General features: G+C 40.1%; 1 protein-coding gene across 3 annotated transcripts in view; it reads left to right on the forward strand.

The window, feature by feature from the left end:
• Ttc7 (tetratricopeptide repeat domain 7) overlaps nt 1-24,589 on the forward strand; it is a 137,019-nt gene that overhangs the window by 43,622 nt on the left and 68,808 nt on the right. For 2 of the 3 annotated variants that reach the window (XM_071668515.1, XM_071668514.1), the window contains 8 exons: nt 936-1,083; nt 2,809-2,997; nt 3,509-3,687; nt 5,476-5,668; nt 10,532-10,769; nt 11,392-11,548; nt 12,648-12,729; nt 16,846-16,950. In XM_071668515.1, coding sequence (XP_071524616.1) covers nt 936-1,083; nt 2,809-2,997; nt 3,509-3,687; nt 5,476-5,668; nt 10,532-10,769; nt 11,392-11,548; nt 12,648-12,729; nt 16,846-16,950 — 1,291 coding nt within the window. Of the gene's footprint in view, nt 1-935; nt 1,084-2,808; nt 2,998-3,508; nt 3,688-5,475; nt 5,669-10,531; nt 10,770-11,220; nt 11,549-12,647; nt 12,730-16,845; nt 16,951-24,589 lie in introns of all 3 variants that reach the window. The other variant, XM_071668513.1, reaches the window with a different exon arrangement.

Genomic DNA, 24,589 nt, shown 5'->3' on the forward strand with positions numbered 1-24,589 from the left:
GTTGCACATTCACCTAAAGTCTATCACTAATCTCTTGACTCTGTGTTTAGATTCTGCCACTGGAGTAATTTCAACCACAAACATCAACTAATTTAATTCGCACACCCCTAACTTCCAGCATATTGCACACCCAATCTTAGCTCCAAGACTTTTACCTTTACCTCCCTCACAACCTTGTCCAGAAGCCGATTAAATAGCCTTAACAAAGACACCAGAAACCACATTCTCCCTTCCTGATCATACCACAGTAATAGCAATAAAGAGATCTTCATATCTAACAGCTCAATTGTATTGTGTTACCATACTGACTTATATAAGTTATATGTCAGCATTGCCTGATTTAACTGATATCAACTGATAAAGCATTGCATTTTTATCTCTATATTAATTTTTTTTACTTGCACCTGTTTAAGAATATATCCTGTGATTCTAAAAGTATCAGTTTTAAGGTCAAGTTTAAAAGAATTTAAAAGGTATATTTTTCTAATCTGAAGGAGTCTTTGATAACGATTTTTGAATTTGATATGTAATGGTCTTTAATGTTTTTTCATACATTCTTAAATGCATGCTATTCTCATAGAGATTATATATAATTTATGTCATATCTTTCTTCCCTTCTTCCCTTCTTTAACATATTATTAATGATCCGATCGTATAGGAATATCTTCATTGTTTTCACTTTTATAACTTCACCATTTGCATTTCATTTATTTGACAGTTATTTCAGTTACATAATACTTAAAAAGTGAAATTTTCTAATGTGTGTGTGTTGTTGTTTGGTGTGTTTCATAAGGAAGTTTGCAGTGACTTAACTGCTTAGAGAAGCTTGTTAATGCCTTTGTCCTCTGATAGTCAACCAGCATGATTATACTGTAATTTTTTGGGTACACTCTGGTAACTGAATGTTTCATGACTTATTTCTGTTCCTCTCACAGTGAGGCCATGGCAGTGAGAGAAGCTGTGCTGAGTCAGTCCCCAGAGTTCAAAAATGCAAGAGTTCATGCTTTTGACAATGCTACTGCTGTTTATGATCTTTTATGCATTTCACTGGCTAGAAGAAAACAGTATAGAATATTAATTGAGGTAAACATAAGTGCTTGTATTTTATTTTTGTACTTACAGTTTTAAGTGTTGTGTTAGTAGGTAGTAGTTGGTAGGCAGCCAACGACCAGGGAAGTATATTACCAGTACTACCCGCCTGGGTATTGGGAGGATTAGTGACGACTGCGTAGTGAGCTAGCACTTCAGTGGTTGTCAGGTTGCACTTCTCTGACCCAGGTAAATATCTTTTCTTTCTGCCTCACCCATACGTGGATTGCTTGCATTTTGTCCACAAACATACAATCTCTCATTGTCATACATAACACTTGACAACACTTGACTCACACAGCTCATTCTTCATAACTCTAGATTTTCCTGTGATGAGCTCTCTGCACGAAATGATAGGAGTAATAGATAGAAGTAGTAGGTAGCAACATTTAGGCAGGAGCATTAGGCAAAAACATTAGGTGGAATTAGTGGGTAGGAACTGTTAGGCTGGAGCATTAGGTAGAAATAGTTGGTAAGAATATTAGGCAGGAAGATAGGTAGACAGTCAGTAGGAACATTAGGTAGGAGCCTCTGCAAACACTGCGTTAGAGTTCCCCTGTGCCAGTGGCCTGTTAAGGATGAGGCACGAAAGCGCTAAGAAGCAGCACTGGAGTTCACTAGTTATGGAGACTCTATTGTCATGCCTACCCCCTTAAAGGAGTTCCGGATGGAAACAGGCATCAGAGATATAGATAGATAGTGTTGTCTTGATACTTATACTTAGTGAATGGAATGTCAAAGTGTACGGAGGGTGTTGTATTTTAACCAAGGTAACTATGTTATTATCAAGAAAAATCAAGCAAACTTAATGTTGTGGTCTTTTAGGCAGGTGTTAACCGCTGAATTAGGGCCCTAGATTATGATCCTGAATGGATGCCATTCCATGATTATGGGAGACAGAATGAATTGAGGTTAGTTAGTTTATTGAGTCTTTTATACATTGTGATAGATGGAGGGAACAAATTTGTGTGAGTGTTCGTGGTCGTCACAATGGGAGAAATAATGTGTCTAAAGACACTGGTCTTTGAAGGGATTTCTGCATAAGCAGTCCTTTTGTGTGCCATTCATAGGTGATCAGTAACAAGTGTGACAAACAAATTTTCTGGATGGCAAACATTGTTCCTAGAATGTTCTTTTTCCATGATATTATATATTTAATCAAGCAATAACATTGTTTGTTTTTACTCTAGGAAACTCATCCTAGGTGGTCCCCTCCCAGTAATTAACATAGTCCTTGGCTTACTGCCTTGGGCTAAAGGAAAGTTTTGCATTTATGAGTGTCTCTTTTGGAACCTGAGAGGAGCCATGGGTACAGCTCCACTCAGTCCTCAAGATTGGCATGGTCTTCACAAGACTGTAACGATTGAAATGTGGAGGCAGGAACATTGATGTCATATTGTCTATATGTTACAAAATAGTGCAGAAATTTTTTTTTATGAAGGTGGTATGACCTTAATTGATTTTGAATGAATATTTAAAAGAGTATTTGTTATCATTCAATATCAGTGGACATACCAATTCAATTCATGTCGGTCAGGACACAGTTCTTGGGTTACTTAATGCTTAGAAAATTCTTCATCATTGTCAAAATTGTCTTTTTTCCCTGCACATTTTTATTAATTTTCTCCATAATTTATATCATCCAATATTTAATTTTTTTCTTCATCCTTGTGCAATTTTGTCAATAGCTATTTATCACATTTATCTAATTTGCCACAGGTATTTGAACGAGCAATGAAATTTTCCCATGATGAGAGTCATGTGTGGCAGCAGTTTGGCCTGGCCTTAGTATGTAGTCATAAGGATGCCCGGGCAATCTTGGTACTGCATGAAGTTCACCGCCTATTACCTGCTGAGCCTCACTACTGTCTCTTAGCTGCCAGGATATGCTTTCAGCAGCTTGGCAAGGTAAGAAGATGAAAAAGAAAAACAATAAGGCAGATGAAAAGAAATTCAGAAAATTTTCAGTTGGAATGTTTAAAGTGCTACTTTTTGTATGTGTTATGTAGAGCATCATATGAGCCATTTATTTGCTTTACTGTTTGTTCTGCCTGACTGTTACCTGACCAAGCTGGAGGCTGACATTTAATGGGATTATGATTTATAATTAGTAAAATTAATGCATTCATCATTGACTACTGAAGTGTTTGATATATCTCCTCCAATTACACTGCCAACCTTACAACTCGTAATTGGTGCTTCATTGGCATGACATAGTTTGCAAATATACGAATGTATATTTTGAATATAACATAATGAAAGGTTCATTTATGGTAGATTATAACAAAAGATACTATATAGTCTCTCCCCTGGCCATAAGATACTATTATTTGCTTGAGGTACTGTAATATTTCATTTTGTAACCACTTAAATTTTCAGATTTGCATGATATATTTAGATGATAATGATATTCTTTCAGATTCAGGAAGGTCTGGAGTGGGTAGACAAGGCCTTGAAGTCATCAGAAGAGAGGAATAGTGTACTTGCTGCACGTTGCCACTTGTACCATGGTTTAGGGTTAACTCTGGATGCCTATCAAACCCATCGCCAAGCCAACTCACAGTCACTGAGGACAAAGGCACTTGAAGCCTTCATGAGGTGAATTTAGGATCTGTTTTTGATTATATTTCTTGGATACTTATGCAAAATTCATATATTTTTGACTTTTTATGCATACATTTTATTGAGTGCATGGAGTAGCTATCACATAGTTCATCTGTGAGTATGTGTGTGTGTCTTTCTTTCATGAATCCCAATCAGATAATTAGAAATTTTGTGCATATGTTTCTCCACATCCCTTGGGTAAGATTTAGGACATTTAGAATTGAGACTGATCTGGTACGTATATGTTTATTTTCACAATTGGGAATATGTGTGTATGGACATATTTTTCATCTCTGTATGGTCTAGTGGCAGATGTGTGAAAGTCTTTGTATATCATTATCATAATAAGAGCCTGTTTATGTGACAAGAGGGTTTTGATCTAGTGCACAGTATTTCTGTGGTAAAAAGCTACTGAGACTTACTCTCTGATGGCAAAAATGAGGTGCAACAAATGAGGCAAGAGTGTAGATTATCCCCACTGCTAGCACAGAGAGACCAGGTATATGAACCCTTTATCAATGCAATTTCTCAGAAATTACTCTTTCCATTGCACAAAAAGACAAATCAAAAGATGAGAAAGGGATTAAAAAGATCAAACAGTGGGTGTCATATTGGGGAAAACAAATTACAAGAGTCATTCTGTGAAGCAGTCAACATCATCCCAAGATTGTCACCTGAATATCATGAGGGAGGTAAGCTTTATATTAGTCATTATCAAAATGGCCTTGAAGTACATGGACAGTGTGTTGTACATTCAACCCTCATTGAACTCTTCTGCTGCTGTCTGGTCTTTTAAGGAATCGCACAGAGTTCCTGATGAGGATCCGAAGGAAGGCTGCAAGAATGGTTCAGCATCAGAATTAAGTAGAATGAGTCATGAAGTGATATGCTCACTCAAAAGAAAGAAGGTTAAGGGGAGACATAATTGCCACATACAGATTCTTTGGGGGTCACAGAGGTATTAAGATAGAAGAGTTCTTTGAATCAGATGAGGATTTTGAACAAGAGGTCATATTTGGGGGTTGGGCAAGAAAAATGTATGGATAGGAGATAAGGAAGTATTTCTTCCGTAGCAGAGTTATGGACTTCTGGAACAAGATGTGTGAAAAGGAAATAAGTATGAGTAGCTTTTATAAATTCAGAAGATATAAGGATGATTTTTTTTTTTCTTTAGTGACCAACACAACCCAAGTAAAAACTACCCTGGTCATGGTCATCTTGATTAAAAAGAAAATAGAGTATAAAAGAATGAAGAAATCGATCAGAGCTTCTGAGGTGTTTGTAGATATGACTCTTAAAAGTAGAAATGTTATAGGAAGAGGGAAAGCCAAAAAGAGGGAAAAGAATTCCACAATCTCACTGCTCAAGAAAAGTACTAGGTATCATAACAGTCAATCCTCATGTGGCTAGTGTCCAAATAGAAACTATGGGAAGGATTCTAAAGCTTCTCTTCCTGTATGTACAAACTGGTGTTAACAAACACATGTATATTTAAAGGAAGACCTAGGCAGAATCATCTTCAAATACTTCAAGTTGTGATTCATTCAATGATTGGAGATACAAAGCAAATAAAGAATCCTAGAGATACAGCTCACATCTCTATGCATTGAGAGCTACAAGCGTCATTTTTCACATTAATTCTTTTTTCACATTTTGATATCTGTTTGTTATAGGCTTGACTGTACTGTTTGAATAATATTGCACATAGAGCTAGCATGCTTCCCAGTTGTACAGCAACCACTGTTTGCCATGTTAATTCAAGTTCTCTCTAAACATTTTCAGGGCGCAGCAGCTGGATTCTAGCGATCACTTGGTAGAATTTTATATTGCTCTCCATTATGCACAGAGCTACCATCTTGCTGAGGCCACACATCACGTGAAATTGGCTCTTTACTTACGCTCAGAACATCCCCAATCTCTTCACTTACTGATTCTTCTACTGTCTGCACAGAAAGAATACGAAGAGGCATTAGAAGTAAGACCTTATTAGTTTCATGAAACATATACAATAAATGATTTATGATTATATTATATACATTTTTGTTTTATGTAATATATTGCTATTTTACTTGAGATATTGTGTAATCCAAGTGTTGCAACTAATTATATCCTCTGTGCTTGTTCTTAAGGTTTGATAGAAAACCTTGAAGTATTCTTTAAACTTTATGCTAAATTATCACTTTTTTTTTTTTTTTTGATGAGTACAATTTGGTTTGTGTGGCACTGTTTTTCTGCATAAGCATGATTAACCTTCATATGTACACCATTGGCTCCTTCCTTTTGTACACCTGATCACAACTTTTAGATTTTTGAAAGAGAAAGAAGAGGTGGACAGTTCTTTGAGAGATGCTGGGATACATGACATGAAATTAAGTAAGAAAATTTTAAATAAGGATGTAAGATATACTTTTACAGTATAAGGTGGGACAAATTAACTGAAAGTATCGTCAATGCAGACAGCAAACATAAATTTAAAAGGTTGCATGATAGTAGAGAGTGTTTAAGAGATGGGATCCCATGAGTTTAAAACTCCTTCCCCCCATACAGCACAAAGAAGTAATTACATGTGCAGAGCCCTTTTCATATACAACAAACACTGCTTTATATATATATATATATATACCTTGCTAATGCAGGAAATGGTGAATAGTATGAAAAAAAAATATATATATTAATATGGGTAAAACTGAAAGTTGATGGAGAGAGATGGGGAATTATTGGTGCATATGCACCTGGGCATGAGAAGAAAGATCATGAGAGGCAAGTGTTTTGGGAGCAGCTGAATGAGTGTGTTAGTGGTTTTGATGCACAAGACCGGGTTATAGTGATGGGTGATTTGAATGCAAAGGTGAGTAATGTGGCAGTTGAGGGAATAATTGGTATACATGGGGTGTTCAGTGTTTTAAATGGAAATGGTGAAGAGCTGGTAGATTTATGTGCTGAAAAAGGACTGGTGATTGGGAATACCTGGTTTAAAAAGTGAGATATACATAAGTATACGTATGTAAGTAGGAGAGATGGCCAGAAAGCGTTATTGGATTACGTGTTAATTGACAGGCGCGCGAAAGAGAGACTTTTGGATGTTAATGTGCTGAGAGGTGCAACTGGAGGGATGTCTGATCATTATCTTGTGGAGGCTAGGGTGAAGATTTGTATGGGTTTTCAGAAAAGAAGAGTGAATGTTGGGGTGAAGAGGGTGGTGAGAGTAAGTGAGCTTGGGAAGGAGACTTGTGTGAGGAAGTACCAGGAGAGACTGAGTACAGAATGGAAAAAGGTGAGAACAATGGAAGTAAGGGGAGTGGGGGAGGAATGGGATGTATTTAGGGAATCAGTGATGGATTGCGCAAAAGATGCTTGTGGCATGAGAAGAGTGGAAGGTGGGTTGATTAGAAAGGGTAGTGAGTGGTGGGATGAAGAAGTAAGATTATTAGTGAAAGAGAAGAGAGAGGCATTTGGACGATTTTTGCAGGGAAAAAATGCAATTGAGTGGGAGATGTATAAAAGAAAGAGACAGGAGGTCAAGAGAAAGGTGCAAGAGGTGAAAAAGAGGGCAAATGAGAGTTGGGGTGAGAGAGTATCATTAAATTTTAGGGAGAATAAAAAGATGTTCTGGAAGGAGGTAAATAATGTGCGTAAGACAAGGGAGCAAATGGGAACTTCAGTGAAGGGCGCAAATGGGGAGGTGATAACAAGTAGTGGTGATGTGAGAAGGAGATGGAGTGAGTATTTTGAAGGTTTGTTGAATGTGTTTGATGATAGAGTGGCAGATATAGGGTGTTTTGGTCGAGGTGGTGTGCAAAGTGAGAGGGTTAGGGAAAATGATTTGGTAAACAGAGAAGAGGTAGTAAAAGCTTTGCGGAAGATGAAAGCCGGGAAGGGAGCAGGTTTGGATGGTATTGCAGTGGAATTTATTAAAAAAGGGGATGACTGTATTATTGACTGGTTGGTAAGGTTATTTAATGTATGTATGACTCATGGTGAGGTGCCTGAGGATTGGCGGAATGCGTGCATAGTGCCATTGTACAAAGGCAAAGGGGATAAGAGTGAGTGCTCAAATTACAGAGGTATAAGTTTGTTGAGTATTCCTGGTAGATTATATGGGAGGGTATTGATTGAGAGGGTGAAGGCATGTACAGAGCATCAGATTGGGGAAGAGCAGTGTGGTTTCAGAAGTGGTAGAGGATGTGTGGATCAGGTGTTTGCTTTGAAGAATGTGTGTGAGAAATACTTAGAAAAGCAAATGGATTTGTATGTAGCATTTATGGATCTGGAGAAGGCATATGATAGAGTTGATAGAGATGCTCTGTGGAAGGTATTAAGAATATATGGTGTGGGAGGCAAGTTGTTAGAAGCAGTGAAAAGTTTTTATCGAGGATGTAAGGCATGTGTACGTGTAGGAAGAGAGGAAAGTGATTGGTTCTCAGTGAATGTAGGTTTGCGGCAGGGGTGTGTGATGTCTCCATGGTTGTTTAATTTGTTTATGGATGGGGTTGTTAGGGAGGTAAATGCAAGAGTTTTGGAAAGAGGGGCAAGTATGAAGTCTGTTGGGGATGAGAGAGCTTGGGAAGTGAGTCAGTTGTTGTTCGCTGATGATACAGTGCTGGTGGCTGATTCATGTGAGAAACTGCAGAAGCTGGTGACTGAGTTTGGTAAAGTGTGTGAAAGATGAAAGTTAAGAGTAAATGTGAATAAGAGCAAGGTTATTAGGTACAGTAGGGTTGAGGGTCAATTCAATTGGGAGGTGAGTTTGAATGGAGAAAAACTGGAGGAAGTGAAGTGTTTTAGATATCTGGGAGTGGATCTGGCAGCGGATGGAACCATGGAAGCGGAAGTGGATCATAGGGTGGGGGAGAGGGCGAAAATTCTGGGAGCCTTGAAGAATGTGTGGAAGTCGAGAACATTATCTCGGAAAGCAAAAATGGGTATGTTTGAAGGAATAGTGGTTCCAACAATGTTGTATGGTTGCGAGGCGTGGACTATGGATAGAGTTGTGTGCAGGAGGATGGATGTGCTGGAAATGAGATGTATGAGGACAATGTGTGGTGTGAGTTGGTTTGATCGAGTAAGTAACGTAAGGGTAAGAGAGATGTGTGGAAATAAAAAGAGCATGGTTGAGAGAGCAGAAGAGGGTGTTTTGAAATGGTTTGGTCACATGGAGAGAATGAGTGAGGAAAGATTGACCAAGAGGATATATGTGTCGGAGGTGGAGGGAACGAGGAGAAGAGGGAGACCAAATTGGAGGTGGAAAGATGGAGTGAAAAAGATTTTGTGTGATCGGGGCCTGAACATGCAGGAGGGTGAAAGGAGGGCAAGGAATAGAGTGAATTGGAGCGATGTGGTATACCGGGGTGGACGTGCTGTCAGTGGATTGAATCAAGGCATGTGAAGCGTCTCGGGTAAACCATGGAAAGCTGTGTAGGTATGTATATTTGCGTGTGTGGACGTATGTATATACATGTGTATGGGGGGGGTTGGGCCATTTCTTTCGTCTGTTTCCTTGCGGTACCTCGCAAACACGGGAGACAGCGATATATATATATATATATATATATATATATATATATATATGTGTGTGTTCCTATTTCTCACAAGCACACCGTATTCTGTCTTTTTGTATAATGTATCATGTTGGTTGAATCAACTATGGTTCCCAAGATGGCTAAAGGAATGTACGGAATCCATTGGAACTTATATATTGAAGATATCCCAGTTAGATTAAAGGTTAATGAACATCATTAAGTCAAAAAGGCCTTTGGTATTTCACATTTGGTCTTTTCATAAGTATTTATATTCAGATGTTTGTCTTTCATAGGGCTAGCTGTTTTATTTGAATTCTAGTACTTATTCCTAATCCCATCAGCCACTTTATGGCTTTGCAAGGCATGATTTCACACTTCCTGTATGTAACATTCACTTACTTTTTACATATTTTACATATTTTTTATATATTCTTTTATTATACTTAATTGCCATCTCCCGTGTTAGCGAGGTAGCACAAAGGAACAGACGAAAGAATGGCCCAACTCAGCCACATACACATGTATATACATAAACACCCACACATGCACATATACATACCTATACACTTCACCGTATACACACATATACATACACAGACATATACATATATACACATGTACGTATTCATACTTGCTGCCTTCATCCATTCCTGTGGCCACCCCGCCACACATGAAATAGCCCCCACCCCCAACCTTCCGCTGCCACAAGATAGCACTAGGAAAAGACAAAGAGGCCACATTTGTTCGCACTCAGTCTCTAGCTGTCATGTGCAATGCACTGAAACCACAGTTCCCCTTCCACTTCCAGGCCCCACAAAACTTTCCAAATGGTTTTCCCCAGACACTTCGCATGCCCTGGTTCAATCCATTGATAGCACATCGACCCAGGTATACCACATCGTTCCAGTTCACTCTATTCCTTGCATGCCTTTCATCTTTTGTATGTTCAGGCCCTGATCACTCAAATATACGTATTTTTTATATATTATGCCTTTTATATATTTCTATCTATCTACATCTCTGATGCCTGTACCAATTGGAACTCCCTCAAAGGGGTGGCCACGGCAACAAAGTCTTCATAACTAAAGAATTCCAGTGCTGCTTCTCAGCCTTTAGTGCCTCACCCTTAACATGCCACTGGCAGAGGGCAAGTCTTGGGCAGGGTTTGCAAAGGTTCCTACTTAATATTCCTACCTCTATCTAATGCTCTTACCTAATGCTTCCTTAAAGAACTGAAATGATAAAGATGTATGTTGAAGCAATTTTGACAGTATTTTGGGAGGATTCTTTGCTGATGATGTTTGCTTCTTTATCCCTAGCTGGTACAAGCAGCCCTTGCAGAATACCCTGAGAACCTACACCTGTTGTATGTCCGTGCTAGTCTGGAAGAAGCTGTGTATGGTGGGGAGGTTGCTCTTCTTACTGCACGTCATATGTTTACTCTTTGGCAAAAACTATACAAAGAACAGCTAATGAGTGACATCAGTGATGTTCAGTCTCAACATCACACCAACCATGACACTTATAGTGTATTCAATATGTCAGACAAGGATACAGGTATGTTTAATGCTTATATCATATTGAAAGATTTTCCACTTGCATCATAGAACCCATTGCTTGTTGGGGCTTTGGTTGTGACCTTATAACATAGAAGTACTAACTGTTGCTAAGTTTAGAAATTGACAAAGCTCACTAATTACTCCTCTGAATTCTGTACTGCATATTGTCTCTGCTTTGGTGATCATTATTCTTCCTGTGACTTTGAATTTAAAGGCTTTTGTAATATTAATGTTGTTATTGTAGAATGTTGTTGATGTACATAATGTATGTGGTCCATTATGAGTTGTACTGTGCTCTACACACTCATTCCTAACAGAACCATTCTGAAAGTAAACTGTATATGTTTGCTTCAGAGATGAATATCCCCCTAAGTTTTATACTTGAACTTTGTTTCACTTGAAGGGATGATGATTACCATCTCATTGAGCACCTGACCCTTTCCCCACAGCCCCGACCCCTGCTGAAAGTTCGGCCCCCTCTTCCATGGGACTTGTCTTCTCCGAAGTGGTGTCCCTGAACCTTAGACTTCTCTCTCCTTCAGTACAAATGGACACTAATCCTGAAAAACACGGACCAAAACCCCAACTCATCCTTGACTCTCCCCCTCACCCCCCCACAGCTTCAGTACATGCTGAGAGTGTAGCAGCTTCCCGTGTGGAGCAAGCTTTGTCTGAAGTGGCGTCATCTCTCTCATCCTATCAACCAAAGCCAGGACCACATCAAGCTTGGTTACTTCAAATACAAATATGGCTTCTCACAGCTCAGCTATATCTCAAGTAAGTTTTAGCCATACCACTGCTGTATGCTATATGTTGAGTAAGAGAAGTGAACTTATGTGGCAGTGAACAGGATTAGTAAAGAAAAGTTTTTGGTTATATTAAGATGCTCAAAATATTGGAAAGTGCATCACTTTTTATTACATAATTAACTGAGCTTACTTTTCTTGGTTAAGTAGGCATGGTCACAAAATAAGACTAATGGCAAAGTACGGCAAGTGAGAGAGGAGATACATGACAGGCTTGATTTGAAGAGAAGAAATTTGTGATAATACAGACTGATTGGTGATAGAAGTTTCTGCTGTGACCACTATTTTGTATTTATCTATACTATGATTTACAAATGTCCAGTTTACAAATTTTGATAAGTACAAAATACATAATTAGCAACCATACTTCAGTTTATGAATGAAAACCCACAGTTTTTGTGGATTTTAGAGATGCTTCTATATTAGGAATGCTGATGACAGTGTTGCTGAGTCCTAAAAAGAAGTAGGGTGGTGACATTTGTGATCAGAGTGTGGGAATGACTTCAAAGTCTTTCCCAAAATGGAGTGCATTGTGAGAGAGATAGTGATCCATGTCCTTCATGTAGATTGTACTGAACTAAAAGACAGTGATATTAACACATGAGAATCACACAGAGAGAAACTGTCAAATGCAAATTTGTTAGAAATAATATCAAGATTGGGCTGTTATAGAATGAAAGGAGGAAATTGAACCAGAGTCTGATTACGTCTGTTGCCTGAGGTTTTAACAGGAATGCATTTTGATTTTGACTAGATTTATTAGGTACTACATTATAATTGATTTAGTTAAGATTTACTATTTCTCATAAATATAGTCCTTAAATAGTCTTTAGCATAATTTTGTTATTTGGGGGAAAATTTTTCTTCCCAGCTGTGTACTGTTATATAATGGTAGTCATCGAGAAAATCTGCTTTGATTTATGAATTTTCAACTCACAAATTTTTTTTTTAGGAATGGAACATTTTCATAAATCAAGTTACTGGTATAACAGGAAATGTCATATTTGACAGAATATTTTTACTTTTTGCTTTTACTTTTTTTATTATATACATAATTTTTAATGTTTCAGGACAGATCAAGTGACAGAAGCAGCAAATTGCTTACAAGAAGCCTCTTCTATCTTCCCCATGAGTCATCACATCATGTTCATGGTGAGTACAGCATACGATAGAAGTTTTGTAATGAATGACTAGATAGTATTAAAGGGAGAGAATCGCATGGTATGCGATCATGAAATAGGCAGAGAAGCAAGCTATTTAGCCTTTTTGCTCACCATTTATAGAGAATTATCAATAGCTAGTTTGTGAGGGAGTCTGTCAGGTGTTGCTGTTGCAATTGTTGAGAGTTGGTAGGAGGCCTGCTAGATGTATTAAAGACTTTGCTGGAAAGTAAAGATGTTTGATGTTGGAAATTAAAGATGTTTGACATAAACTTGCTGTTATTTCTAAGTGAATTGCTTAAGGAGAAATAGCAGGTTAAATCAGTGACCCACAAATGTCACATGAGTTAAGTGGTTAATCACTCACTGCATTCAGCTGGTTGAATAAAACCAGACGCAGCCTTCCACAACTTCTGACTAACATGCTTATGAATACCACGGGATAATATAACATGTGTGAGTTGCCTGCAAATAAGAATTCAAGCTCAGACATCTTACCCATGGTTTCTTATTAAAGAAACAGAGTGCAGAGCAAAATCTATAAGCACTGACTTACATAGGCATATTAGCAGCATATTGCAAAACCTCTGGCATACAATAGACGAGTTTATCAGAGATTAGATTTTTTTTTCTTTTTTTTTGCTTTGTCGCTGTCTCCCGCGTTTGCGAGGTAGCGCAAGGAAACAGACGAAAGAAATGGCCCAACCCACCCCCATACACATGTATATACATACACATCCACACACGCAAATATACATACCTACACAGCTTTCCATGGTTTACCCCAGACGCTTCACATGCCCTGATTCAATCCACTGACAGCACGTCAACCCTGGTATACCACATCGATCCAATTCACTCTATTCCTTGCCCGCCTTTCACCCTCCTGCATGTTCAGGCCCCAATCACTCAAAATCTTTTTCACTCCATCTTTCCACCTCCAATTTGGTCTCCCACTTCTCCTCGTTCCCTCCACCTCCGACACATATATCCTCTTGGTCAATCTTTCCTCACTCATTCTCTCCATGTGACCAAACCATTTCAAAACACCCTCTTCTGCTCTCTCAACCACGCTCTTTTTATTTCCACACATCTCTCTTACCCTTACATTACTTACTCGATCAAACCACCTCACACCACACATTGTCCTCAAACATATCATTTCCAGCACATCCATCCTCCTGCGCACAACTCTATCCATAGCCCACGCCTCGCAACCATACAACATTGTTGGAACCACTATTCCTTCAAACATACCCATTTTTGCTTTCCGAGATAATGTTCTCAACTTCCACACATTCTTCAAGGCTCCCAGGATTTTCGCCCCCTCCCCCACCCTATGATTCACTTCCGCTTCCATGGTTCCATCCGCTGCCAGATCCACTCCCAGATATCTAAAACACTTTATTCCTCCAGTTTTTCTCCATTCAAACTTACCTCCCAATTGACTTGACCCTCAACCCTACTGTATCTAATAACCTTGCTCTTATTCACATTTACTCTTAACTTTCTTCTTTCACACACTTTACCAAACTTAGTCACCAGCTTCTGCAGTTTCTCACATGAATCAGCCACCAGCGCTGTATCATCAGCGAACAACAACTGACACTTCCCAAGCTCTCTCATCCACAACAGACTTCATTCTTGCCCCTCTTTCCAAAACTCTTGCATTCACCTCCCTAACAACCCCATCCATAAACAAATTAAACAACCATGGAGACATCACACACCCCTGCCGCAAACCTACATTCACTGAGAACCAATCACTTTCCTCTCTTCCTACACGTACACATGCCTTACATCCTCGATAAAAACTTTTCACTGCTTCCAACAACTTGCCACCCACACCATATATTCTTAATACCTTCCACAGAGCATCTCTATCAACCCTATCATATGCCTTCTCCAGATCCATAAATGCTACATACAAATCCAATTATATGGGAGGGTATTGATTGAGAGGGTGAAGGCATGTACAGAGCATCAGATTGGGGAAGAGCAGTGTGGTTTCAGAAGTGGTAGAGGATGTGTGGATCAGGTGTTTGCTTTGAAGAATGTATGTGAGAAATACTTAGAAAAGCAAATGGATTTGTATGTAGCATTTATGGATCTGGAGAAGGCATATGATAGAGTTGATAGAGATGCTCTGTGGAAGGTATTAAGAATATATGGTGTGGGAGGCAAGTTGTTAGAAGCAGTGAAAAGTTTTTATCGAGGATGTAAGGCATGTGTACGTGTAGGAAGAGAGGAAAGTGATTGGTTCTCAGTGAATGTAGGTTTGCGGCAGGGGTGTGTGATGTCTCCATGGTTGTTTAATTTGTTTATGGATGGGGTTGTTAGGGAGGTAAATGCAAGAGTCTTGGAAAGAGGGGCAAGTATGAAGTCTGTTGGGGATGAGAGAGCTTGGGAAGTGAGTCAGTTGTTGTTCGCTGATGATACAGCGCTGGTGGCGGATTCATGTGAGAAACTGCAGAAGCTGGTGACGGAGTTTGGTAAAGTGTGTGGAAGAAGAAAGTTAAGAGTAAATGTGAATAAGAGCAAGGTTATTAGGTACAGTAGGGTTGAGGGTCAAGTCAATTGGGAGGTGAGTTTGAATGGAGAAAAACTGGAGGAAGTGAAGTGTTTTAGATATCTGGGAGTGGATCTGTCAGCGGATGGAACCATGGAAGCGGAAGTGAATCATAGGGTGGGGGAGGGGGCGAAAATTTTGGGAGCCTTGAAAAATGTGTGGAAGTCGAGAACATTATCCCGGAAAGCAAAAATGGGTATGTTTGAAGGAATAGTAGTTCCAACAATGTTGTATGGTTGCGAGGCGTGGGCTATGGATAGAGTTGTGCGCAGGAGGATGGATGTGCTGGAAATGAGATGTTTGAGGACAATGTGTGGTGTGAGGTGGTTTGATCGAGTAAGTAACGTAAGGGTAAGAGAGATGTGTGGAAATAAAAAGAGCGTGGTTGAGAGAGCAGAAGAGGGTGTTTTGAAATGGTTTGGGCACATGGAGAGAATGAGTGAGGAAAGATTGACCAAGAGGATATATGTGTCGGAGGTGGAGGGAACGAGGAGAAGAGGGAGACCAAATTGGAGGTGGAAAGATGGAGTGAAAAGGATTTTGTGTGATCGGGGCCTGAACATGCAGGAGGGTGAAAGGAGGGCAAGGAATAGAGTGAATTGGAGCGATGTGGTATACAGGGGTTGACGTGCTGTCAGTGGATTGAATCAAGGCATGTGAAGCGTCCGGGGTAAACCAAGGAAAGCTGTGTAGGTATGTATATTTGCGTGTGTGGACGTGTGTATGTACATGTGTATGGGGGGGGTTGGGCCATTTCTTTCGTCTGTTTCCTTGCGCTACCTTGCAAACGCGGGAGACAGCGACAAAGTATAAAAAAAAAAAAAAAAAAACCAAATCCATTTGCTTTTCTAAGTATTTCTCACATACATTCTTCAAAGCAAACACCTGATCCACACATCCTCTACCACTTCTGAAACCACATTGCTCTTCCCCAATCTGATGCTCTGTACATGGTACAGATATGGTAGTATAAAATATATCTGTAAGATATGACACGTAGCATTTATTATCAGATCAGTAAAATCAACTTCAAATCATGGAGAAGTAGCGAGCAACTTACCACTGCTCTCTGTGTACATTCGTTCTTCATCCCTGTACTTCCAAATTGTAACACTTTTTGATCTGTGGCACTCATTTTGAAGAAACTTGAATGTTGTGAAACAACTCTATGGGGGGAGATGTTTTTCTACTGCTGGGGCATTTTTGTGATTTATGTAGTAGAATAATAAAGGCTCATTGCTTAGATGCGATATATGCAGTAAAAGGGTTAAGAGTACAGTCAGACAAATATCTTAAGGCATATGTGTCTAATTGAAGCTTAACAGAGCCCTCTGTCAGTCTCTGGAAAGATAGAGGGCTTGGTCCATCTTTGATGAAGTGTGTCCTCAAGATTTTTCTCCTCATGGATATTAATTTCCTTGAAAAGTGTAATAAAATTCTTATTGTTTTCTACTTCATAAACTTTGATTGTACAATATAACGAGTGTTCAGTTGAAATATCTGTCATTGGCTAAGTTAGCTTGTGTTTTATTTTTCCAGAAAGGCCTACTTCATGAGAAAAAAAATGAGTTCCATGAAGCCCAAACATGTTATCAGAATGCTTTGGCTATCAATCCATACCATTTGAAAAGTCTTTGCCATCTGGTGAGTACAGTTGTTTGTTCCTCATGTTTTTGAGAATACCATTTCATTGAGATGGGAAGGAAGGGTGTTATTAACTGTGTGAAACTTGCTGGGAGAAGACAATTATTTGAAGTTGTTGATGTACATACAAGGTTTTGATAGGATATGTTATAGCTTGTTATCTTCTTTAGTGATATTACTGTTTCATTTTATTATGTTAGAGTGTGTTTGATTACCCAGTACATAATATTTATAATGTTTAAGTGCTACTCATTTCAAGCTTATTTATTTAAGTAATTGAACTGGCTTGCAGCAGTTATTGCCATCACCAAAGAAAGCAGAGCTCAGAATTTGTGTGTGCCTTTGTTATTTCCTAAAAATTAAATGAGCTTTTGCCTTCACAAAAAGCAGGGCATGGCTTGCATTTCCTTTAGTTACATCTCTCCATATTCTAGTGCAGGGGTTTTATGACCTTTTCTTGCTAGTGGACAACTGAAGGTGGCTGCCTGGTGTGTAGGCCATCCTCCATGTATTTAGGGGGACATCATAGTGTTTCAGAATTTTAACCATGGGTGGTGTGGTAGATACGTGACACTACGATAGATAAGTTTATTTTATTACTGTATCTGTCTATCTAAATCTCTGATGCCTCTTCACTTCTGTAACTCCCTTAAGGGGGCGGCCATGGTAATAGAGTCTCCATAACTAGTGAACTCCTGTGCCACTTCTTAGCCTTAAGTGCCTCACCATTAACAGGGCGCTGGCAGAGGGCAACTCTAGTGCAGTGTTTGCAGAGGCTCCCACAGACTACTTCTGCCTAATGCTCATACCTAATGTTCCTGCCCACTACTACTGTCTAATGCTTCTACCTACTGCTTCCACCTGAATGTTCCTACCTACTACCTCTATTTATAGCTACCACCACCATGCTAAAAGGCAGAGCCAGCACATATTTTCTTAATTATTTGAAATATTTTAGTATATTACTCCTAATATACAGTAGGGTTGAGGGTCAAGTCAATTGGGAGGTGAGTTTGAATGGAGAAAAACTGGAGGAAGTGAAGTGTTTTAGATATCTGGGAGTGGATCTGGCAGCGGATGGAACCATGGAAGCGGAAGTGGATCATAGGGTGGGGGAGGGGGCGAAAATTCTGGGAGCCTTGAAGAATGTGTGGAAGTCGAGAACATTATCTCGGAAAGCAAAAATGGGTATGTTTGAAGGAATAGTGGTTCCAACAATGTTGTATGGTTGCGAGGCGTGGGCTATGGATAGAGTTGTGCGCAGGAGGATGGATGTGCTGGAAATGAGATGTTTGAGGACAATGTGTGGTGTGAGGTGGTTTGATCGAGTAAGTAACGTAAGGGTAAGAGAGATGTGTGGAAATAAAAAGAGCGTGGTTGAGAGAGCAGAAGAGGGTGTTTTGAAATGGTTTGGGCACATGGAGAGAATGAGTGAGGAAAGATTGACCAAGAGGATATATGTGTCGGAGGTGGAGGGAACGAGGAGAAGAGGGAGACCAAATTGGAGGTGGAAAGATGGAGTGAAAAAGATTTTGTGTGATCGGGGCCTGAACATGCAGGAGGGTGAAAGGAGGGCAAGGAAAAGAGTGAATTGGAGCGATGTGGTATACCGGGGTTGACGTGCTGTCAGTGGATTGAATCAAGGCATGTGAAGCGTCTGGGGTAAACCATGGAAAGCTGTTTAGGTATGTATATTTGCGTGTGTGGACGTATGTATATACATGTGTATGGGGGTGGTTTGGGCCATTTCTTTCGTCTGTTTCCTTGCGCTACCTCGCAAATGCGGGAGACAGCGACAAAGCAAAAAAAAAAAAAAAAAAAATTACTAATATTTCTGACTGCTAGTGATATTTCCCACTGTTTTAGGTTTTATGATCAAGTTGTGGACAAGTAGATAGAAGTAAAAAGCATTCTATTATTTTTTCATCTTGTAAGATGCTATAATGGATGTTTAATTGAATAAATTTTCGCTTTTCTGTGGAACACTCAGAAAATCAACCCCAACCAAATAGCACACCAAAACATGCACACCATAATGTCCCAACAAGCACAAGCACTATACAGTTGCCTCCAACTCAGTCTGAAACACCACTCCACTATACTTGCAACACTACAGACACTATTCGAACATATCTCAAGACCCCACATACCAAGGATATAATCACTATAGTGTAGACATTGTTCCTTGCAGTTACATAGACACACATACTCCTCTATATTGTATGACATGTGGTCCCACCTGGTGGATGTGGCCAGTTACGTGACTGCTGCAGGAGTCCCTTAAAAGACAAGAGACTCCTGCCAAAGGAAGGTAAGATTAGGTAAGGTATAACCATAGATCGTAAAGTGTGATGTGTGTGTGTGTGTGTGTGTGTGTGTGTGTGTGTGTGTGTGTGTGTGTGTGTGTGTATTTGGGGAAGTGCAGAGCTGTTGAGATGTAAATGTTCAGTGTTTTTATGGTAGTTGCTTTGTGGGCATGAGCGGTCTTGTGTTATTTTGAAATTGTATTTGTAATGTTGGAGTAACGGATATTGTGCAGAGCACCAACAGGAAAGTGTAGTTTCTGGTGACTGTATGTCTGGCAAGATGGTGCTTAAGATTTGTTTAGGAAGGTGGTTGTTTAGTGTTTGTTGGGTCATTTTGGTGTTTTATGTTTTGTCATTTTTGTATTTGTTAGGCAGGGAGTACCAGTATGTATAAGTCTCTCAAAGGTGTATGTGTTGGAAATGAAATATTTGAGGACAAAGTGGTGTGAGGTGGTTTGATAGAGTAAGTGATGAAAGGGTAAGAGGGATGTGTGGTCATAAAAAGTGTAGGTATGAGAGCAGAAGATATTGTGCTGAAATGGCTTGAACATTTGGAGAGAATGAGAGAGGAAAGGTTGACAAAGAGGATATATGTGTCAGAAGTGAAAGGAACGAGAAGCAGACCAAATTGGAGGTGGATGGATGGAGTGAAAAAGATTTTTAGCCACCAGGGCCAGAACATGCAGGAGGGTGAAAGGTATGCACAGGATAGAGTGAATTGGAACAATGTGGCATACTGGAGTATACTGTTGTCTGTGGACTGAACCATGGCATGTGAAGCATCCTGGGTAAACCATGGAAAGGTCTGTGGGGTCTGGTTGTGAATAGGTAGCTGTGGTTTCTGGGTATTACACATGATAGCAAGATAATGGGTGTGACCTTTCTTCATCTGTTCCTAGCGCTACCTTGCTGGCACAGGAGACAGCGATCTAGTATGGGGCGGGTTTGGATGGTATTGCAGTGAAATTTATTAAAAAGGGGGGTAACTGTGTTGTTGACTGGTTGGTGAGGATATTCAATGTATGTATGGCTCATGGTGAAGTGCCTGAGGATTGTCAGAATGCATGCATAGTGCCATTGTACAAAGTCAAAGGGGATAAAGGTGAGTATTCAAATTTCAGAGGTATAAGTATGTTGAGTATTCCTGGGAAATTGTATGGGAGGGTATTGATTGAGAGGGTGAAGGCATGTACAGAGCATCAGATTGGGGAAGAGCAGTGTGGTTTCAGAAGTGGTAGAGGATGTGTGGATCAGGTGTTTGCTTTGAAGAATGTATGTGAGAAATGCTTAGAAAAATAAATTGATTTGTATGTAGCATTTATGGACCTGGAGAAGGCATATGATAGAGTTGATAGAGATGCTCTGTGGAAAGTATTAAGAGTATATGGTGTGGGAGGCAAGTTACTAGAAGCAGTGAAAAGTTTTTATCGAGGATGTAAGGCATGTGTACGTGTAGGAAGAGAGGAAAGTGATTGGTTCCCAGTGAATGTCGGTTTGCAGCAGGGATGCATGATGTCTCCATGGTTGTTTAATTGTTTATGGATGGGGTTAGGGAGGTGAATGGAAGAGTTTTGGAGAGAGGGGCAAGTATGCAGTCTGTTGGGAAGTGAGTCAGTTATTGTTTGCTGATGATACATATCTGGTGGCTGATTCATGTGAGAAACTGCAGAAGCTGGTGACTGAGTTTGGTAAAGTGTGTCAAAGAAGAAAGCTGAGAGCAAATGTGAATAAGAGCAAGGTTATTAGGTACAGTAGGGTAGAGGGACAAGTAGAATGGGAGATAAGTTTGAATGGTGAAAAACTGGATGCACTGAAGTGTTTTAGATATCTGGGATTGGATTTGTTAGCGGATGGAACCATGGAAGCGGAAGTGAGTCACAGGTGAGGTTCTGGAAGCGTTGAAGAATGTGTTGAAGGCGAGAACATTATCTCAGAAAGCAAAAATGGGTATGTTTGAAGGAATAGTGGTTCCAACAATGTTATATGGTTGTGAGGCATGGGCTGTAGATAAGGTTGTGCAGAGGAGAGTAGATGCGTTTGAGGACAATATGTGGTGTGAGGTGGTTGGATTGAGTAAGTAATGACAGGGTAAGAGAGATGTGTGGTGATAAAAAGAGTGTGGTTGAGAGAGCAGAAGAGGGTGTATTGAAATGGTTTGGTCACATGGAGAGAATGAGTGAGGAAAGATTGACAAAGAGGATATGTGTCAGAAGTGGAGGGAAAGAGGAGAAGTGGGAGACCAAATTGGAGGTGGAAGGATGGAATGAAAATTTTTTTGAGCGATCAGGGCCTGAACATGCAGGAGGGTGAGAGGTGTGCAAGGAATAGAGTGAATTGGAACAATGTGGTATACCGGGGTCGACGTGCTGTCAATGGATTGAACCAGGGCATGTGAAGCGTCTGGGGTAAACCATGAAAAGTTTCGTGGCGCCTGGATGTGGAAAGGGAGCTGTGGTTTCGGTGCATTATACATGACAGCTAGAGACTGTGTGTGAACGAATGTGGCCTTTGTTGTCTTTTCCTAGCGCTACCTCGCGCGCGTGCGGAGGTAGGGGTTGTGTCATTGCATGTGTGGCGGGGTGGCGACGGGAATGAATAAAGGCAGCAAGTATGAATTATGTACATGTGTATATATGTATATGTCTGTGTATTTATATATATATGTATTCGTTGAAATGTATAGGTATGTATATGTGCTTGTGTGGACGTGTATGCATACACGTGTATGTGGGTGTGTTGGGCCATTCTTTCGTCTGTTTCCTTGCGCTACCTCGCTAACGCGGGAGACAGCGAAAGTATTAAATTTTTTTTTTTTTTTTTTTTTTTTCCAAAAGAGGGAACAGAGAATTGGGCCAGGTGAGGGTATTCCCTCAAAGGCCCAGTCCTCTGTTCTTAATGCTACCTCGCTAACGCGGGAAATGATAGTTTAAAAGAAAAAAAAAAAAAAAAAAATATATATATATATATATATATATATATATATATATATATATATATATATATATATATATAAGTATATATATATATATATATATATATATATATATATATATATATATATATATATTTTTTTTTTTTTTTTTTTTTTATACTTTGTCGCTGTCTCCCGCGTTTGCGAGGTAGCGCGAGGAAACAGACGAAAGAAATGGCCCAACCCCCATACACACGTACATACACACGTCCACACACGCAAATATACGTACCTACACAGCTTTCCATGGTTTACCCCAGACGCTTCACATGCCTTGATTCAATCCACTGACAGCACGTCAACCCCTGTATACCACATCGCTCCAATTCACTCTATTCCTTGCCCTCCTTTCACCCTCCTGCATGTTCAGGCCCCGATCACACAAAATCTTTTTCACTCCATCTTTCCACCTCCAATTTGGTCTCCCTCTTCTCCTCGTTCCCTCCACCTCCGACACATATATCCTCTTGGTCAATCTTTCCTCACTCATTCTCTCCATGTGCCCAAACCATTTCAAAACACCCTCTTCTGCTCTCTCAACCACGCTCTTTTTATTTCCACACATCTCTCTTACCCTTACGTTACTTACTCGATCAAACCACCTCACACCACACATTGTCCTCAAACATCTCATTTCCAGCACATCCATCCTCCTGCGCACAACTCTATCCATAGCCCACGCCTCGCAACCATACAACATTGTTGGAACCACTATTCCTTCAAACATACCCATTTTTGCTTTCCGAGATAATGTTCTCGACTTCCACACATTTTTCAAGGCTCCCAAAATTTTCGCCCCCTCCCCCACCCTATGATCTACTTCCGCTTCCATGGTTCCATCCGCTGACAGATCCACTCCCAGATATCTAAAACACTTCACTTCCTCCAGTTTTTCTCCATTCAAACTCACCTCCCAATTGACTTGACCCTCAACCCTACTGTACCTAATAACCTTGCTCTTATTCACATTTACTCTTAACTTTCTTCTTCCACACACTTTACCAAACTCAGTCATCAGCTTCTGCAGTTTCTCACATGAATCAGCCACCAGCGCTGTATCATCAGCGAACAACAACTGACTCACTTCCCAAGCTCTCTCATCCCCAACAGACTTCATACTTGCCCCTCTTTCCAGGACTCTTGCATTTACCTCCCTAACAACCCCATCCATAAACAAATTAAACAACCATGGAGACATCACACACCCCTGCCGCAAACCTACATTCACTGAGAACCAATCACTTTCCTCTCTTCCTACACGTACACATGCCTTACATCCTCGATAAAAACTTTTCACTGCTTCTAACAACTTGCCTCCCACACCATATATTCTTAATACCTTCCACAGAGCATCTCTATCAACTCTATCATATGCCTTCTCCAGATCCATAAATGCTACATACAAATCCATTTGCTTTTCTAAGTATTTCTCACATACATTCTTCAAAGCAAACACCTGATCCACACATCCTCTACCACTTCTGAAACCGCACTGCTCTTCCCCAATCTGATGCTCTGTACATGCCTTCACCCTCTCAATCAATACCCTCCCATATAGTTTACCAGGAATACTCAACAAACTTATACCTCTGTAATTTGAGCACTCACTCTTATCCCCTTTGCCTTTGTACAATGGCACTATGCACGCATTCCGCCAATCCTCAGGCACCTCACCATGAGTCATACATACATTAAATAACCTTACCAACCAGTCAACAATACAGTCACCCCCTTTTTTAATAAATTCCACTGCAATACCATCCAAACCTGCTGCCTTGCCGGCTTTCATCTTCCGCAAAGCTTTTACTACCTCTTCTCTGTTTACCAAATCATTTTCCCTAACCCTCTCACTTTGCACACCACCTCGACCAAAACACCCTATATCTGCCACTCTGTCATCAGACACATTCAACAAACCTTCAAAATACTCATTCCATCTCCTTCTCACATCACCACTACTTGTTATCACCTCCCCATTTACGCCCTTCACTGAAGTTCCCATTTGCTCCCTTGTCTTACGCACCCTATTTACCTCCTTCCAGAACATCTTTTTATTCTCCCTAAAATTTACTGATAGTCTCTCACCCCAACTCTCATTTGCCCTTTTTTTCACCTCTTGCACCTTTCTCTTGACCTCCTGTCTCTTTCTTTTATACTTCTCCCACTCAATTGCATTTTTTCCCTGCAAAAATCGTCCAAATGCCTCTCTCTTCTCTTTCACTAATACTCTTACTTCTTCATCCCACCACTCACTACCCTTTCTAAACAGCCCACCTCCCACTCTTCTCATGCCACAAGCATCTTTTGCGCAATCCATCACTGATTCCCTAAATACATCCCATTCCTCCCCCACTCCCCTTAC

Source organism: Panulirus ornatus, chromosome 13 (genome assembly GCF_036320965.1).
Source record: "Panulirus ornatus isolate Po-2019 chromosome 13, ASM3632096v1, whole genome shotgun sequence".
Lineage (NCBI taxonomy): Eukaryota > Metazoa > Arthropoda > Malacostraca > Decapoda > Palinuridae > Panulirus > Panulirus ornatus.